The sequence below is a fragment of the Cibotium barometz genome, chromosome 42, assembly GCF_041138505.1.
Source record: "Cibotium barometz isolate CiBa-2024 chromosome 42, ASM4113850v1, whole genome shotgun sequence".
Taxonomy (NCBI): domain Eukaryota; kingdom Viridiplantae; phylum Streptophyta; class Polypodiopsida; order Cyatheales; family Cibotiaceae; genus Cibotium; species Cibotium barometz.
The window spans coordinates 43117943-43136514 of NC_141087.1; the positions used below are offsets into that span (position 1 = coordinate 43117943).

The following is an 18572-nucleotide window of genomic DNA, read 5'->3' on the forward strand; positions in this document are numbered from 1 at the left end:
TAATTCTAGGCAAATGTTGGCGGTTGCATATGTTGCATATTCCTTGGGAACTTAAGATCAAGCCTCAATCAAAAAATTGTGGCTCCTATCTCTTATAAGTCAAGCATATCTATTAAAGAACCCTACACCTTACACATAACAAAAATAATCCAAACCATAAAACGTCTGGCTTAATTGTTAGTGGTACAACCCTTAATGATAGCAAAGTGCTCTCCATTACTTCCTTTGTTGGATGATAAACTCTTAAGTGCTTTTGCTTGCACAAGGTGCTACAAAGATAATTACACAAATGGTTTTACATTGATGTATAATCTCTAGCATGACAAGTTCGAAATGAGAGGTGTCTCGCCTAGTTCATCGTTTGAGACACATCAACACATATTATTATGAAGGTGCAAATCAACATATTCTTTTATAGAAGTTTTATAGTACATTTAATAAGCCCTTAGATGTTTGATCAAGCACCAAAGTTGGCCACACACTGACACCTCCAAGTAGATTGAGACCGATGTGAAGAGGAAATTAGCATGGAACTAATTATACATAGAATTCACCAAGGCAATCTGGGAAGTTAAGATGTCCAAAAATAATTTTTTCTTGCTTTACACTCTGGCACTTGAACTTGCCAACCGAGGAAAACACATCCAATGCATGCTTAAGTGTTTCTTTTGTATGGTAGGTTTCCACTTGGAACAAATCTTTCCTTAGGTGCTTTACACACTGAGTGGAGAAAGGGCAAAAAAAAACCTAGGGCAAAAAACAAAAAAAACCTAGAAAAGGGGGAGATCTCCCCCACCCATTTTTAATGGATGGGGAAGTCTCCCCCTATCCATCTCCCCACCCATCTCATCCCATCAGGAGAAAAGGGGGGCAGTTTGTAAACACCCTTAGCCACTTGCAATACCTGCTGTTCCTGGTGCCGCCGAGAGCTTCGGGATGCTTTTAAGTGACTCCATGATGCTTGCAAATGAGGGTCGCTGCCTTGGATCACTGCATTGCACAAGCAAAACAAGTGTTTATGGATGGTCCATAGTACTTTTAGATTCATACATTTGAAGGGGCTTACTCTTCAAAGCACGCCTCTATGAGTGCAGCTATCTGAGGGTGTATGTCATTTGGAATCTGAAGCCTCCTGTTCTGAAAGCCCACGGCACCGACAACCTGCTCAAATATCAAACAGTTGAGAATCTTCCTCAATCCTGAACATTTTAATGGAGTTTGTAAAGAAGAGTACAGCACCTGTGCAGGGCTGAGCCCATTCCAAGGCTGCTGCAAAGTCACTAGCTCCCAGAGAATCACACCAAAACTATAGACATCAGACTTCTCGTTTGAGGGCTCGTCACGTAAAACTTCAGGAGCCATCCACTCAGGCTGCAAGTTAAAAAGAACATAAACAAAACTTACTTGCACAACAAATCTCTCTCTCTCTCTCTCTCTCTCTCTCTCTCTCTCTCTCCAGAGCCAGACGTCCTGTCCTCAGAAACCTCCATCCACCAGATCCAGGACATTCTTCAGTGAGAAAGAGAGGCACCACCACAGGTAGTGGATATTAAACACATGTACTCCCTCATGATGATAAATCCCTGTCCTCCATCCAGGACTTTCTTCAGCGACAAAGAGAGGCGCCACCACAGGTAGTGAATATAAAATCCCTGTACTCAGTCCATGAGGTGGACGTCACATGATGAATCCAGACATATGAGGTATTTCGCTCACTCCAGTATACACAGGGCCTACTGTGTAGGCTGTCTTTTTGGGCCCTTTTTCTTTTTTGACAGGTAGTTTTTCCTTTTCATGTTGTCTTGACATCCAGTTTACTCATGGATCATATGTAACAATATCTTGGTCTCATAGACCCTTCAAGTCTTTTGTAGAAGTTGCCATCTGTAGAGCGAGACGCCCATGAGGATCGCGTCCACGACTCCCTCACCATCGGCAGATTCGAGCCATCATTGCCCGCCACCGGAGGAGTTTACCGCAACGATTCAGCGGTTCAGCTTTCAGCTCTTGGCTCTCTTAGGATGTTACTATTTTCATTCTTTCTTTCAGATTTGTTATGATGAGACATCATCATCATCAGTTGTACCTTCTTTTGGTCTCATGGGCCATTTCGGCCTTTAGGAGACGTTAATATATCTTTCTTTCTTTCTTTCTTTCTCTCTCTTCCCCCCCCCCTCCCCCCCCCCCCTTTCCCCGCCCGCCAAAAAGAAATAAGAGACTATTGTACATACCATACCTGATGTTTTTAACCACCTTGTAGTCCATGGGTTGCACTGTAGAAAGGAATTCATAATGGCTACCAAATTTTCAGTTAAGAAATGGAAGTACCGTGCCAGCAGCAGATCGAGATGACAAAAATGTGTTGCCCTTGAAGCGAGAAAGGCCAAAGTCACAAACCTACACCAAGTACCAGACTTTAAATTAAAGCAGATTCACAATCATTTGAAACATTACTTACATCTAAAGGCAAGTGAGCAATGCTCATTCATACCTTCACTGTCCACGTCTTGTCTACCAGTAGATTTGGTGACTTCAAGTCTCGATGCACAATTGGGGGATTCAATCGGTGAAGATAGTTCATTCCTCTGGCCTGTTTAGTGACTTAGTTTGAGAGATTCAACCTCTTAACAACAATAATGGAAATAAAATGCACCAATAAAATTTGTCCATTAAGCATTAAAAAAATATTAGAAGGAATAGGGTAAACAGACCACATCAAGAGCCATGCGGATCCGGCGTTTCTCATCCAGCATTTCTCTGATGCCTGCTCGGTGTAGGAGGCGGAACAAGCTGCCTCTGCTTATTCCGATTCCAAAATGAATATATTTAAATAACACATAATACCTATTGCATGTTAGATGTTTGAAAACCATGTTGCATACCTTGGAAGATATTCAGTGACAATAGAGAAGTTAGGTCGCTTTGTGACTGCACCCATGAAAAGCACCACATTTGGGTGTCGCATGCGCTTCATAAGTGCAACCTGAGTAAATGATGTAAACTTTCATTTAAGAATCAAGGCATTTGTTGAACTCGCATCATGCCCTAACCCTACCCTACAAGTAAAGCCTTTAAAAAGAGGAAATAAAGTCTTAGCAGGACCAGAAGTCTACTTTCTGTGTCCAATGACCACCTCATAGTTAGATCACACACCAAAAAAATGAAAGTAATGGGAGCTCCTCTATATTCTTATGCTCGCTTTTGGAAACGCCTAGGCAGGTTTTTTGAAAGGCATTCTCCAGCATCTGCTACTGGGATCATTTGTCATTATCACATTCCTAATTGACACCACCAATAATGATTAGGTTTTGAGGAGTCTTCCTTGTTCCATGTGTTGAGAAGAGATAGTCTGCTTACCTCTACACCATGTGCTATGGGGACTTGCCACGAAGGCCGAGCTCAAGAGTTTCACCCTCGCGTGTGGAGAGCTCACCCTCGCACGTGGAGAGCTCATCCACCATCGCGTCCCCCCTGCGCAGATTGTGTTCCTCCTCCAATGGGTGGTGCCAACATCCTCTTAGAAGCTTGGTGTGATGATCCTCACCAGAACCAATCGCTATGCTATGCCTATTCAAAACAAGAGAAGAGGATAACGAGCTGATTGTGGCATGCTTCCAACCTCCCTCAATCTACAATACCACACTAGTTCATGAGAGCGTTGCATGCGTAGGGAGAACACTAGATCTATTGCACAAATGGAAGAATATTGTTACAAACATGAGAGATTGGCTATTATACTTCATAAGCCTTTTCTCACCAGGCTGCCCTGGAGGAAATGACCCAAGGGCACCTATCACAGATTACAAAGGCTTTTACAAACATTTGGACTTATAAGCTAGGTTCCCCTGCCTTCCAGTCCTTTGTGCCTCAGCCGCCGGCCTTCTCCCCACCCTCCCTTCATTCCGCCTGCACCTTGACCCTCGTTGCCTCCTTTCTTTCCTCCTTTCCACTGCCTTCCTGCTCCCCCTCTTCCAGCTTTCCTTCGCTCTCCACACCCCCCCCCTGACCTTTTTCACACGCCTCTTCGTGCCGCGCTTCTATCGGCCCATCCTTCTCTCTTACGCCGCCTGCCCTTTCTCCAGCCCCCCTTTTGTTGCCTTAGTCCTTCAGAGCCTCTGCCCTTCCCCATCCTGTGTCCCCGTTCCCACGCATTTTCCTCCTCTGCCCTTCCCCATCCTGTGTCCCCGTTCCCGCGCATTTTCCTCCTCTGCCCCCTCCTCAGTAGTTTCCAGCATCCGGCGTCATCAGACTAGGTAGATGATGCAACGGTACCTGCTGGTAAACCGTTGTGAGCAGACTAGGATCCTGACGACGGTAGTCCTAGTTTCTTATGACTAGATTCTGCTTCTTCACGAGGATCTTGAGCAGGTACCATTGCATGCGCGGAAGCCTTGCTGTACTGATCCACAGCCCTAAACCCGATTAAGAACAAGATGCTCAATAAACATGATTAAGACATAGGGGAGAGAAGAAGAGAGAGAGAGTTGGTGTCAGGTTTCTTGTTTTTAATATTGTACAACAAAGTAATTGAATGCTTGTACATGGTTAGGCCCTTGGTCAGCCCGAAAGGGGTGACCTCTGGCCCCTTCTACATGACTTCTATTGATAACTATGCTTCTGAAATGATGATTACTGAGTTGATTGATGCAAATGATGGTCTATGCTTTTATATATGCTGAGGTTGCTGGTCGGCCAGCATTGGACATGAATATTCATAATTTATTCCTCATAAATGCTGTGCTGTGCCCTGAATGCTACCCACACTTTGCTAGCCTGCTGCATGGTCTCCTGCTGGCTGCCGACAGAGTGTCTATAGGCTGCCGTAAGGGTTCCCATGCCCTCCAATGCTGTAGATGCTGATGATGATGATGCTGCTGAAGCTGATGGTGATGCTGATGATGATGATACTGATCTGATGTTGATGTTAATGCTAATGCTGATGGTACTGATGATAATACTGATGAAGATGATACTGTGGATGACCTAAATGTTGTCGTAAAACTGATGGATTAATCAGGGAATATGATATTCCTGCTGAGGATTAGCCATCGCACGGGCGTGGACATGACATCCCCTCTTGCTAAACTTGATGACAGGGTGGACACTATGATCCTTCCTTCCTCAACTCCTGACTTTGGCCTTCTACTTTTAACTTTGACACTAACTTTGATATTTTTGTCTAAGCACCTTCCACTTCCAAGTCTTGCTGAAGAACTGAGCACCTGTTCCACCGCCATCCCCATGCCTGCTATCCCTTACCCTTAAAACAGCCACGGGTCACCCGCCAGAAATGATCATGCCGGTTGCCTGAGAGCTGATGTACTATTTCTGGGTGGGTATGCTTTCCTCTAGCTTCGCCTATTCCAGACCACTCCATCTACTATCCTGCTGCATTCCTCTGTTGGATCTATGCACCTCCTTAGGACTTATGCTTAGTGGCTGAGCCAGAATGCTCTGATACCAATGTTGCATGTGCGGAAGACTTGCTGTACTGATCTACAGTCCTAAGCTTTATTAAGAATAAGATGCTAAATAAACATGATTAAGACAGAGAAGAGAGAAGAAGAGAGAGGCACTGGTGTCAACACGGCTAGGTTCTCATTCAGGGAGCTCGTGGCGACAGATTCTCCCTCCCCCTCGGTTAGATAGGGCTGTCCTTTGGCACCTTATGTCTTCCTATTCGTCTCGTTGAGGCCATGAGTAGTTTTCTCTCCGCTCAGGAGACTGGGTGCCGCGTCTTCCCCTCCTCACTCATCAGGAGGAGCTGGACTCAAAGTTTGCAGATGACACAACAGCTTTCCTTGCAGGAGATGTGGGGAATCTACAAAGATTTGCGGAGGTGATCGACATTCTCTACCGCGCATCAGGTTCCACCCTCCATACTGTCCAGCTCCACCATGGAATTCAATAGAAGTAAGCTTTCTCAGCTCCCTCCACCTCTTCCTGTGGGAACTCCACTTGATCCCATTTGGTTTGAGGATGCTCCTCATGGTCCGATAGGGTATCATCAAACTCGAGATCTTCGGCCATGGATGAAGTGAAGGCAATAAAGCATGTGCTGCTGCAAGAAAACTATGTGCGGATTCTGAATTTCAGAATTTAAAGCGAGAACATATTGTCTCCAAAACTTTCATTGAGCCCAGAGTATGATAGTATATGTTTAACTCCCCTAACCTTGTTTTTGTAAGTTAAAAAAAACAAATGTTGTGCTTTTCACTTAAAAAGAACAATAAGGCCCTCTTTTATGATGTGCCAAGGTAAATATAGACCCATCCACGTTTTTTCGAAAAAAAAAACAGCCTTTAGTGCCTTTGTTAAATCAAAATAAGATGACGCTTCCTATAACAACACCCCTAAATTCGCATGCATCCTTGCGTGCTTTACCAGTTCGATGGCTGCCTTGCATATGCCCTCTCCTCCCCGCCTGCTGTCCTGTTGCTGCCTTTGTTCTCTTGCCTCCCCCTCAGCACTATCTCCCACGAGGTCTTAAAGACTCTTGTTAGATCGCTTCAATGGATAGCATTGATCAAAAATCGTGATGCCTTTTTTCAGCCGTCAGATAAAGTAAACTAGGGCAAGTAAAGTAAACTACAAAAACTGGGAAAAATTCATCTTCATAGTTTACTTCCTAGTTTACTTGGTAGATTACATCATGGGATGAGGGTGAATTTGGGTTTGGGACTTAGAAAATCTAGAGCAAGGTGTTACGTGCAAAAGAGGATTTGAACTCGAGACCTTGGGTCACCATTAGAAACATCTTACCACTACAATATCCCTTCAAGCAACGAAACCATGTGGTTTCAAGCCATTATATTCTATGTTTTCATCCCTAGTTTACTTGCCCTAGTTTAATTTATCTGACGGCCCAAAAAAGGCGTCACAATTTTGATCAATGCCATCCAATGGCGCCACCTAACAAGGGTCTTTAAGACCCCATGGAAGATAGTGTTGAGGCTTGCCTCCCTGCTGTATAGCCAGCAGTCCCTGCACCAGGCCCTCTGTATGGCCTGCATAGGTTGTTTTCCAGCCAACAGCTATACAGCCCGGCCAGCCTGTGTACCCACCATGTACGCACCTAGCAGTGACTTGTACAGGTGCTTAGCATACATTCACAAACCTTCTACAGCCTAGCAAAAGAAATAACGTTTCCGCAACATCTTTCCGATGGGTTAAGAACATAAAGTCTAGGGTTTTTGCATTGGCCGAGTTCGGTCTTTTGGAAGATGTTAATAAAATCTTTCTTTCTTTCTTTCTCTCTCTCTCTCTCTCTCTCTCTCTCTCTCTCTCTCTCTCTCTCTCTGAATCCATATGAAAAACTTATCTTGCCCCAGCAAACCAAGAAAAGCACCTATTTCTTTGCGAGATCAAACACAGATTCGGTGCTGAGAGATCCTTGGATTGGGCGACCTTGAGGAAAACACAAACGACATGCAAACCTTGCTTTTTCCGTAGGTTAGCTCTCATACCAACTATAAGGACTCCTCCCAAAGGATCACCTAATACACAAGCATAAACAAGGTTAGTACAAACAACATAGAAGGGTGCAAAAAAGCTCAGCACCCAACCGTAGGTTGATCCGCAACCACCCTCAAGCTAGGGGCTAAGGTTCCACTCCCACAGGCCAAGCTAGTCATCAGCTCTAGCGTCCCATGCCATGAGAGCCTATCCTAAGGGACCCTCGGCAAGACCGCCTGTGATCCAACATGTCCATTGTCACGTGCACGCCCATGCCATGGCTAATCCTCAGGATGAAGATCATAATCCTTGATTAATCCATCGGTTAGGACAGCATTTACATCATCCACAATATCATCTTCATCAGCATTATCATCAGTACAACATGAGCATCAGATCACCATCACAATCACCATCACCATCACCAACAGCAACATCATCAGCATCTACAGCATTGGAGGGCATGGGAACCCTATCAGCAGGATGTAGACACTATGTCGGCAGCTAGCAGGAGACCAAGGAGCATGCGGCCAGATCCTAGCAAGTGGCTAGCAAAGTGTGGGCAGCATTGATCGCAAAGTGCAGCATTTATCAGCACTAAGATTATGCATATTCATGTCCAATGCTGGCCGACCAGTAACCTCAGCATATATAAAAGCATAGACCATCATTTGCATCAATCAATTCAGCCGTCATCATTTCAGAAGCATAGTCATCAGTAGAAGTCATGTAGAAGGGGCCAGAGGTCACCCCTTTGGGAGTGACCAAGGGCCTAACCATGTACAAGCATTCAATAACCTTTTTGTACCATATTAAAAATAAGAAAACTCAGGCTGAGTAAAGTCCTAAGAAGTCCTAAGACTCCACGAATCCACACCATGGGAAATCCCATCAGACTCAGACTACCCTCCAGAGTGCTCCAATCCACCCTATCATAAGCTTTCTCAAAGTCTAGGAGTACCACAATGAGGTCCCGCTGCCGCATCCTGGCCGAAGCTGTCGCCTCCCAGAAGGTAAAGATGTTGTCCAGAATGCTCAGATCTTGAACAAAGCCGGTCTAAGTGTCGTGGATCAGGTCTAGGAGAAAAAGCTGAAGTCTCATGCTGATGGCCTTGGCCAAGATCTTATAGGCTGTCCCTAGAAGAGTGATGGGTCTCCACTGCCGGATCTCCAATCTGTCACCACCATCCTTGGGAATCAAGTGAATCAAGCTCTCTGAGAGTCTCTCTGGCATCATAATCTCATTGGAGGTAGCTTGAAGGCCACCTTCCATGAGGTCCCAATGGCAAAGAAAGAAGGAGACTAGAAGCCCGTCTCCCCCCAGGCATTTGCCCTTGGGAAGTGCCATCAATGCCTCCGCCAACTCCTCAGTAGTAAATGGTGTCAATAAGAATGACCGAAGAGAAGGGAGAACCACCTCCCTCGTATGCTGCCAGACCCTCTCGCGTGCTTCCACCACCTGTGGAGATGTTGGGGCACCAGTGAGGAGGGATCGAAAAAAGTCCGTTGGCGATGGCTCTCACCTGGGGGAGATTTGAAACAATAGCTCCATCTTGGCCACGCAACCTATGAATACCGTCTCTCCTCCTGTGGGGGCCAGCTATCTCAAAGAAATTCCCTGTGACTCTATCGCCTGCCTGAGTCCAAAAAGAGGCCCTGGCATGATACCTGTACTCCACCCTCTTCTCCTCTATGGATCTAATCTCCGTGCAAGTGGCGACAAGCTGACTCTCGATCCACTGGCTATCCACGGACCTCTCCTGAAGCCGCTGTAAAGTGGCAAGATGACTCCTCAAACTCCTCTCCTGCTCCCGGAAACCCTCCAATCAGCTCTGGGCTGCCTTCTACAAGAAACAACTGATCTCCCCTAAGTCCTCATCCAATGTGTGCAGTAGAGCTTGAAAGAAAATCCAATCCCGCCCATATCTGCTCTATACTGCCGCAAATCTCGAGGTCCTGAATGAGGTTGTTCGGAATCCTCGAGCTCACATGCTTGTCATGACTCTAGGGGTCCTCTAAGGACAAAATAAGCGGGGCGTGGTCAGAAAATGAAGTGCCTACAAATATACCAATCATACCCCCTCGGCTGCAAGCCCACTCATCAACATAAAATCTATCAAGTCTAGAGAGATTAGGGCCGGTGCTCCTCCTATCCGATCTCGAGAAGCAAAGGCTCCCAGAGCTATGCCAAGACTCTGGAAGATGCCAAGGGTCCTATCATACCCCCTCGGCTGCAAGCCCACTCATCAACATAAAATCTATCAAGTCTAGAGAGATTAGGGCCGGTGCTCCTCCTATCCGATCTCGAGAAGCAAAGGCTCCCAGAGCTATGCCAAGACTCTGGAAGATGCCAAGGGTCCTATCCCCTGACTACAAGAATCATCTCCTCCTAGGCTGAGTACTCTTCTCGTGAAACTGTGGCCGTGTCACCTCCAAGTCTGTCCTCTGCTGCCTCTATCATGTTAAAGTCACCGCCCAAGCACCAAAAGTCGTACTGAGCTCCAAAAGAGGGAGGGCTTGCTGTACTGAGCTTGCCGTACACTGAGCTCCAAAAGAGGGCTCTACCTGCAATAGCTTTCCGAGCATAAACGTTGAGGAAGCCAACACTATCCTCTCCAAGAGTGTAACATGCACTCTGCAATGAAGTGCATGGTGACAAGATGGCTCATCATCAGTGCAACACTGTACAGTAGTAGAACCCTTTAGGATTTGATATTTGTCATACGTCGTGACCCCATTGTAATCCTCAGTCCAGGATATGTCAAGCACGAGCTATGTATGTCATTCCTCGGCCTCAGGGAGTCAATCAGTCAGTCGAAGTCCCTTAACCCATTTGGAGAGAATCATTCATGCATATAGAAGTCATAGAAGCCTTAGGGTTTGCATCAGGACAAGTTTGCATTTTGCATAGCATTCATCCCATGCGCATTTAGACCTCCTAGATCAGTCAGCCATCAAGCCTTCAAGCGCTTCATCCCTCAGCACAAGGAGCATTAACGCTTGAGCATTCAGCATATCATCAACAAAACGCAGCATCAATCAGCATTACACCTTGCGTTTTCAGCATCTACACAATTTTCAGCATTTATACACATTGTTTTGCTACAGCCCTTCCGGTGAAGGTAAAACGCATTAATACATTCATTTTCAGCATTCATTCACAGCCTAGAAACAGTCCCAATCAGCCCATATCTCAGCCTCAGATTTGCAGCCTTCCTACATTCCATTGGAAGAGTGCATAGGCTTGAGATCCGTCATTGGTGCTTCTACAACCATGTACAGTTCAGCCCGACTCTTGGTCTTTCAAAGATCTTGTATTTGGCTTATCTACAGTCCAAAGTCAGTCCAAAGTCATTCCAAAGTCATTCTCTTCAAAGATAATAAAACAAATACTCCTAGCAATAGGAGGGGACCCTTCAAAGGGTAACCTAGGCATAGTCACCAGAAACAGGAAATAGGAACGGAAATGCTTGAGGAATGGAAACTAGGAAATGAGTTTTTATGGGTGGAAACGGCCGTTTCTTGTGACAATATCACTTGCGAAACGAGAAACGGCCATGGAAATGGATGGAGTCCTGAAACGGAGAAACACGTTTATAGGGACTGAAACAACCGTTTCTTGTGACTATGAATTTGGAACCCAATACAGTGAACATGTCTATCTCTCTCTCTAATCTCTTAAAGTTTGAAGTGCTAAAAGTGGATTGCTAAAGACTCGCGAAACTCAGGATAAAGAAGGCGCTGTGAGACTTGTGTGACAGGATCCTTCATTACGCATAATTCCGCTGCATGTTACAAATAGTAATGGTAATCCATTGTGCACGCCACAAGACAATGACTCTTGAGCTAGTCACTGCCGGCAACAACTGCTCACTGACAGATATACACACCCCTCCCTGTGTCCCTAAGGAGATGAAGGATGGGGACCACAAAATGTGACTCTTGCCTGGAAGAATCTTCCCGCATCTGCGTATGTGCCCCTTTGAGAGATGATGCTACGAGAGAGAAAAAACGTCAATGGGTCCCCCCACTATGGCCTGAAGCTCGCCACGTAGGACGTCTCATCTATGAAAGCACTGAGGCTCCCCTAAACCCTGAATGTTCCATGAAACAATCCGCATATCAATCTCGGTGTGATGCGACACTAGTGGAACTGCCCTCCACTCGAAGAGTCTTGGGTGACGGTTTAGACAGAGAATAATCACAATCCATGTGGGGGCGAAGGTGTGACCTAGAACAAGTCACTTTTACAAAAAAGAGCATTGAATTATGAATTAAGTGGGCTTTTCAGCTCCCCACTTCTATAAAACTTACTCCTTATCATTTTAAACATTCCAAAAGCTGAAATACCAAAGATAAACTTACTACGATTCATGAAAGAACGAACCTTTTTCAAAATCTTATTGAATCTATAACCTTTTTTCAAAAGCAGTAAATTAAGATGGCATGATTGAGAGATAAAGGCAAATTTAGTAGAGCAAAGACAAGAGAATCTAAAAAGTTGAGAGCAAATAACACCATACTAAATATTGGAAGAAAAGTGTGGCATCTGAATGATCTTTAAGTTAGCATATTCAGGTTGTAAGCGTTTGTCATAAATATCTACTATGAAGCCTGAAGATGATTGAGTGATCTTAAGGTCTAAAAAAGCACAACTATCGCTATTCAAGGTGCGGTTAAGTTCACAAAATTCCTTGGGATAAATCCCTCCACCTAAGGAATTTAGACTGATATACAAAAACTCTTTGAAAGGAAGGAATGTTGGGAACGAAGAAGTCATCTATAAAACGTCTCACATTACAAAGTTTGTGAAGAAAGACTAGACAAGTATTAGCAGAAATAAGGCGTTCCATAAAATCAAACTCATAAGTAAAAAGATAAAAATTAGCAAGAAAGACGGCACAATTGGTACCCATGGGAATACCAATTGCTTGCTTAAATAAAGAGTCGCCTAAGGATATATAAAGGTTATCTAAGAGAAAATCTAACCAAGTACAAATGTGATCTTTGTCTATAATTTTGGTGAATCTTTTCTTTCTCTTATCTACATCTTGATTTTTACTTTTTAACCAAGAAAAATCAAAACACAAAGTTGACTTTTCTACTAATAAAGCCTTGCATCTATCCTTTTCTAATCTAAAGGCAAACACTTTCGTCCATAAGGGATCTAATCTTTACACTTTCGTCCATAAGGGATCTAATCCTTACACATAAGTCTTCTAAGTCTAGTTTGGTGTATAAGGTCGTGAAGTCGAAGGTTTGTAGGCATAAAGGAGACGACTTTTCAGCCAGGCTCCGAGAGGAGTTTAAGAATTTCAAGACATGAACTACTCCTACAGAGTCTTTTAGGACCCAACTCGTGTCTGTAGGCACGTCATCATCTTTAAGAAAATTTTTCCAAAGGTCATGGACACTAGGTAAAATGGCTTTAAAGCAATGACTAAGCCATTTAGAAACATCCATCAGAGATGTATTGCAAGAAGCAGCTATGAACTTGGGCTTTATAGGATTCTTATGAAACTTCCAAACTGTATACAAAAAAGGCAAAGTAGGGTTGCACTTGAAACCAAACGATTTACAAAAATCTTGGTGTTTCAAGATAACGTCTTGAGAAGAAAGTGAACAGCTAGAATAAGTCTGAGAGGAAGAATTCACTTCACTTAACAAACATTCTAAGTAAAACTTTTTACAAGTAAAAACAAAATTGTTAGAACACTTGTCTACGTAGGAAATAACAAAATCTCGATGAAATTTCTTGAGAGCAACTAAATCGCTAGAAGATAAAGAATTGCTAATAGAGGGCATACTCTTTGAATAGAATTTCATGAGTTTCTCACAGGCCTTTCTCAAAATAGTAGCTTTCCAATAAGAAAAAATGCCTTGAACTCCTAAAGATTCTTCTAGCTTGACTACAAAACTAGATATGCCCTTTTCTATGGCCTTAAGAAGACAAGAGTCAACTGAAAAAGAAAGTCTAAATTTAGTGCCTTTAGTAAAGAGCTCTATGAGTGAATGAGCAGGAAGAATGGAGCAATCTGTAGTGACCACATGTCCTAAAGATTCCTCCACAAACGAAGAGAAGACAGTCTTCCTACAAGGGCATTCAGTTCTAAGAATGGCTGATTGATTGTGCTCTTTCAAGTTTCTCCCAATATCACTATAATTGAAAGCTTTTTGACCTAAGGTTTTTACATATTTGAAAGCTACTAAAGGCTGATTCCAAACTTTTCTAACACAAGGTGGAAGAGCTTCCATAACCATAGGGGATTGTAAAATAGAGCTCAATCCTATTTTATCTAGATCAGGAGAGGTAAAGATAGTACTCAACAAATCTTTCCTCAAAACTAAGGAATGGTTGGGGATAGAGCATTTAGACTTCAAAAACTTGCCTAACAGGGTGATTTTGAGGTCCCACCCTCTAGTTTGTAAATTCAACATGACTTCAATATGAATGAATATTTTATTATGAAGTATGTTAATGTGTTCTTGATCCCCTTTCATGTGTTGGTTAATTGTGGTTAATAACAGTTAAGTTAGATGTTGGGAGACATAAGCATCATGGCGAGTTTCACAGATGTTTTCTCTATTGGTTTACTTTACGGTCTTCCAACTTGATGGTTGGTCGATCATAGAATTGTATTGGATCCTAGGGTCTCAGCATGTGAGTGTTGCATCTTATAGGATGAGCCAGCACACCACACGAAAATAGCAAAAGGTACCTTGACCATACCCTAACTTTAAGAGTGGGTTTGCATGCCATTATACTCAATCATGCCGAGGCTCTCTTTCGCAGGTGCTTTGGAGTTGCCAAAAAGACCTGAACACTTGACAAAATGAGTGGTCCATTTACTTGCTCGAACAAATCAACAAATTAGAACACAACACTCAAGAGGTGGCTTCATGAATTGGAAGATCGTCTCACGACAATAGTCCGGTGATTAAGAAACCACAAAAAGAAAAAAAATGTAGTGAAGGAAAAAGAAGAGATGAAAGAAGACTTCCAAGAGATAGTTAGCAGCATGAAGATAGTGCTCAAGGCGTTGAATATAACTCTCTCTCTCTCTCTCTCTTTTGCAGATAGTGTATCAGATGTCATATGGTTGTAACTTTGGTCTCATAGGTCACTTTGGCCTTTTGAAGACGTTAATATAACATTTCATTTCATTTCTCTCTCTCTCTCTCTCTCCCCACTCCCTGCGCGGCATTTGATCACCTCTAGCCGAGGTGGGATTAGCTGATCACAGCATATCTCACTCTCCACAGAATCAAATTTCTTTCGTCGTTTCTCTCGTCCTTCTCTTTTTGAGCTTCAGCATTGTGCAAATTCAGTCTTTTGTGACTTTGTGAATAATATTGTATTCAAAGCTGATAACTTGTGAAAAGTAAGCCTTTGAAATACATTTTTCTTAGAGATGACAAAGTTTTTCCTAAGTAAAATTCTCTTTATCACATTCACGCTTCAAATCATCATCTTCAAAAACATTAGTCTCTAAGTGCTGTACATTGAAAATACCCATTTTCAGTTTACATTATCATTTTTTAAAAGTAAAATTTAAGGTTATTTGCGCACCTCTCGTACAAACTCTTGGATACTTTCCTCTTGAAAATCTTGTTCAATCAAAATCTTTACAGCTACATCCTGCAACCGTACCAATGGGAATCCATGAGCCAAAATTTGCATTACAACACACAAACAAACAATTCCTTTATGGCATACATACATATCTTTTGTTTAAAAATAAGATACTTCCTAATGCTACGTAAAAGATCAAAATGGAAATGATAATGCTTTTGTCGTTGGTTACAATGATCAAGGAAGGACATGTAGTGAATTCAAAGGCCAATATACAGAAATTAGAATTGATTTTTACTTACAGAGCCATGCCAATCAGCACGATGCACTGTCCCAAATGACCCTGCCACAAACTTAACAGCTCATTAGGTGTTTTAAAGAACACATCTCAATACTAGAATTCAGTCCTACTACACACTATTCTTAAAATATACAAAATAGAAAGGCACATGAAATGCATACCTGCTCCAATCCGTTCTCTCAAGATAAGGTCCCCCCATGGGATTTCAAAGCCATCTAAGGCAAGAGATGGATCCAAACTCTGGGTCTTTTTGGCAATTCCTTCTTGTCTTTGGATCTCTTTTGCAGTCTTGTGAATAGACCCTTCTTTCAAAGAGTCGTTTAAAGAAGGTTGACATGTCTTTGGAGGACCTTGAACTGGTGCTGAACACTGCTGCAGAGCGTTAAGCTTTGTTCGATCTCCGTTGATAGTGGCAAGGTTATCCCAAACTGAGGCTTTTTCAAGAATGGGCTTGTCAAAAGCAATCGGAGCTTCCAAGCCACGGGAACCAACTCTCCCCTCAGTTTGTATCATCTCATAATCAGTTTTATGGTCAATCCTTGCAAGCTTGAGACTGGAGCTTTTGCATCCCCCTTCTTGAGAAACAATAACAGGCCACACATCTCCAAGCCTTGCACTCACAGGACCATTGAAAGGAAGGGAAGATCCCAGTTTGTCAAGTATTCGCTTTTTATCCTTTGAACCTAATAAACAAAGAAATTTTACATGTAAAAAGATTGAGTCTAGCCTTTCACAATCATACAAAATGTGTTTTCGCGTAGTGCACATTAGCATCACAAATGAAGTAACCCAATGAAAGCTCACATCTACCTAGCATAAACTGATTCATGTGCACATGGAAACACCAAAGGATTTATGAGAGACAAGAAATGTTATTAACATCTAACAAAAGATCATAAGACGTGAGGTCGCAGGTTCAAACCCCACTGGCAGCATTGTGTTGTTGTGGCATCAATGTAAAGCTTGATAATATATGGTGGGTGTGTTTTTCAAAGTGCATTTGCACTTCAAATTTCCCTTTCTTTTAAAGATCATAAGACAATGGTAGTTCATCAATATACATCCATCATGCATAGTGACATGTAAGATGAGAAAAAGTAAAACTAAAAGGTGACAACTACATCGAAAGAGTAGCCAAAGGAGAGGAAAACTCCATAAATCTCATGCGCATAGGATGGGTACAAAGCATGGTTACATATGCACAAAGGACCACTGCCTAGAGGAAGTGTGTGCAAGGTAAGGGGTACTTGTGTGTATCCATTGATAATAGGTCTCAGCAATATCAAGTATCTACAAATCAAGAATGTGAACAGTATCATGTCTCCTAGATACACACACTTTTTTTTTTTGTAATGAGTCTCCTAGATACACACACACACACACACACACACAAGAAGAAAGAAAGAAAGATATCTCATCATGGAATGGAAAATAAAACAGAAAGAAAACATAAACATAGCTATCTCACTGGGGTGATACATAAGTGTCCATGGAAACTCATCATGCAATACTAAGAACATCAAAACATGAGAGCAGCATCAGCTGAGAGAGAGAGAGAGAGAGAGAGAGAGAGAGAGAGAGAGAGAAATGAAATGTTATATTAACGTCTTCAAAAGGCCAAAGTGACCTATGAGACCAAAGTTACAACCATATGACATCTGATACACTATCTGGAAAAAAAAAGAAAGGACTGAAGGTAAGTATCTAGCCCTATAATACATTAGTAGGGAGCATCCGGAAGCAACAACTAGGGAGAGTGGGAAGCTAATGCTACTAGTCAAAATGGGGTACATGAGTACATGGATACATGAATACATGAATATGGGGGAGTACAAAAGTGACAGTGAGTACATGGATACATGAATACATGAATATGGGGGAGTACAAAAGTGACAGTGAGTGCAACAGTATATGGCTGGAGTGGTAATCATCCTAGGAGCTCTAGCATCAGCTGAGAGAGAGAGCGACTACTGAAGACCCAATGGGCCTATGAGACCAAAGTGGTACAATAATGTCCATGGCATATCTCATCATGGAATGGAAAATAAAACAAAAACAAAACATAAACATAGCTATCTCACTGGGGTGATACAAAACTGTCCATGGAAACCCATCATGGAATACTAGGAACATAGAAGCATGAGAGAGAGAGAGAGAGAGAGAGAGAGAGAGAGAGAGTTATATTAACATCTTCAAAAGACCCAAAGGGTCTATGAAACCAAAACGATGTGTACAGTGTCCATGCAATCTCGTCATGGATGAAATAAGAAAAAGCAACAGTAAACTAAAACTGAAAACTGAAAGCTAAGATCTCAGACTCTCAGATTATACAAGATGAAAAATCTAGATCCTACTATGCCAAGTATGGGGTATAATAAGTGATGGGATATGGGAGAGCTGAATAAAAACAGTCAATCAACCCTGTATGTCAGGCAAGGGCCCATCACAATGGATATGGGAGCCTATACCACAGTGCCCCTTCACACAGGACCATGGGAGTCACATCAGATCAGGCACGCACACTCCATGAGAGAGAGAGAGAGAGGTTATATTAATGTCTAAAGAGACCCATAAGGTCTACCTAATGGAGGGAGATTTTGTGCAGAACCTCCAGCTGTCTACAACAGAAGAAACTTCCGTGATCTCAGCAGTAGAGTTGCAGAGATTACTATTGGAAGAGATATGCAAGAATCCAAGTCTAGATATAGAAAATCCGGTTACCAAGAACTTTCTGTACTTCATCACCTCTAGAATACCGCTGAAGCAAGACGTCACTACAATAGCAGAAAATCAGATGAAGAGGGTATTGGCAGGAGCACTAGGAAGGTTTGCAGGTATGCTGGAGAAGCAATTCACAATGTAGATAAAGAACATCACTGGCAAAAACCAACATACTTATCACTATGGCCAACACTGGGTTATGCTGTACCATTCAAAGATACATGAGGCTTAAAGCAGTCACATGAAAGGAAACTGAGTCAGAGCAATAAGACTGCTGAATCATCTTTAGAAAACCAAGTCAAGACTGCAGAGGGTAAATTACAGGAAGCAGAGAAGATGGCCTGGAAAGGAAAGAAACACTCAAAGAACAAGGCGGCAGGCGAAGTCAAGCAAAAAGAGAAGGATGAGACTGTGATAGATAAGGCTCTGGACCTGAAGAAACAACCCCAACCAACCCCGATGGCACCGGGGGAAGAAGCTCCTGGAACAAGTGGGCAACAAAGGAGGCAGAGCAAGAAGGAG

At 42.9% G+C, this 18572-nt stretch overlaps 1 protein-coding gene and 1 pseudogene across 2 annotated transcripts in view; both read right to left on the bottom strand.

Annotated features, from left to right (window-relative positions):
- Window positions 1-511: 511 nt before the first annotated feature.
- LOC147614502 (serine/threonine-protein kinase CTR1-like) overlaps window positions 512-18572 on the bottom strand; it is a 68489-nt gene continuing 50428 nt past the window's right edge. For both annotated transcript variants that reach the window (XM_086781066.1, XM_086781067.1), the window contains exons 6-15: window positions 15491-16012; window positions 15331-15371; window positions 15026-15094; window positions 2883-2983; window positions 2712-2796; window positions 2492-2590; window positions 2329-2397; window positions 1240-1371; window positions 1067-1161; window positions 512-990 (exon numbers count right to left, since the gene is read on the bottom strand). In XM_086781066.1, the coding sequence (XP_086637192.1) occupies window positions 888-990; window positions 1067-1161; window positions 1240-1371; window positions 2329-2397; window positions 2492-2590; window positions 2712-2796; window positions 2883-2983; window positions 15026-15094; window positions 15331-15371; window positions 15491-16012 (1316 nt within the window). In that variant the 3' untranslated portion in view covers window positions 512-887. The remainder of the gene's footprint in view (window positions 991-1066; window positions 1162-1239; window positions 1372-2328; window positions 2398-2491; window positions 2591-2711; window positions 2797-2882; window positions 2984-15025; window positions 15095-15330; window positions 15372-15490; window positions 16013-18572) is intronic.
- LOC147614503 (uncharacterized) lies at window positions 11719-13243 on the bottom strand (annotated as a pseudogene).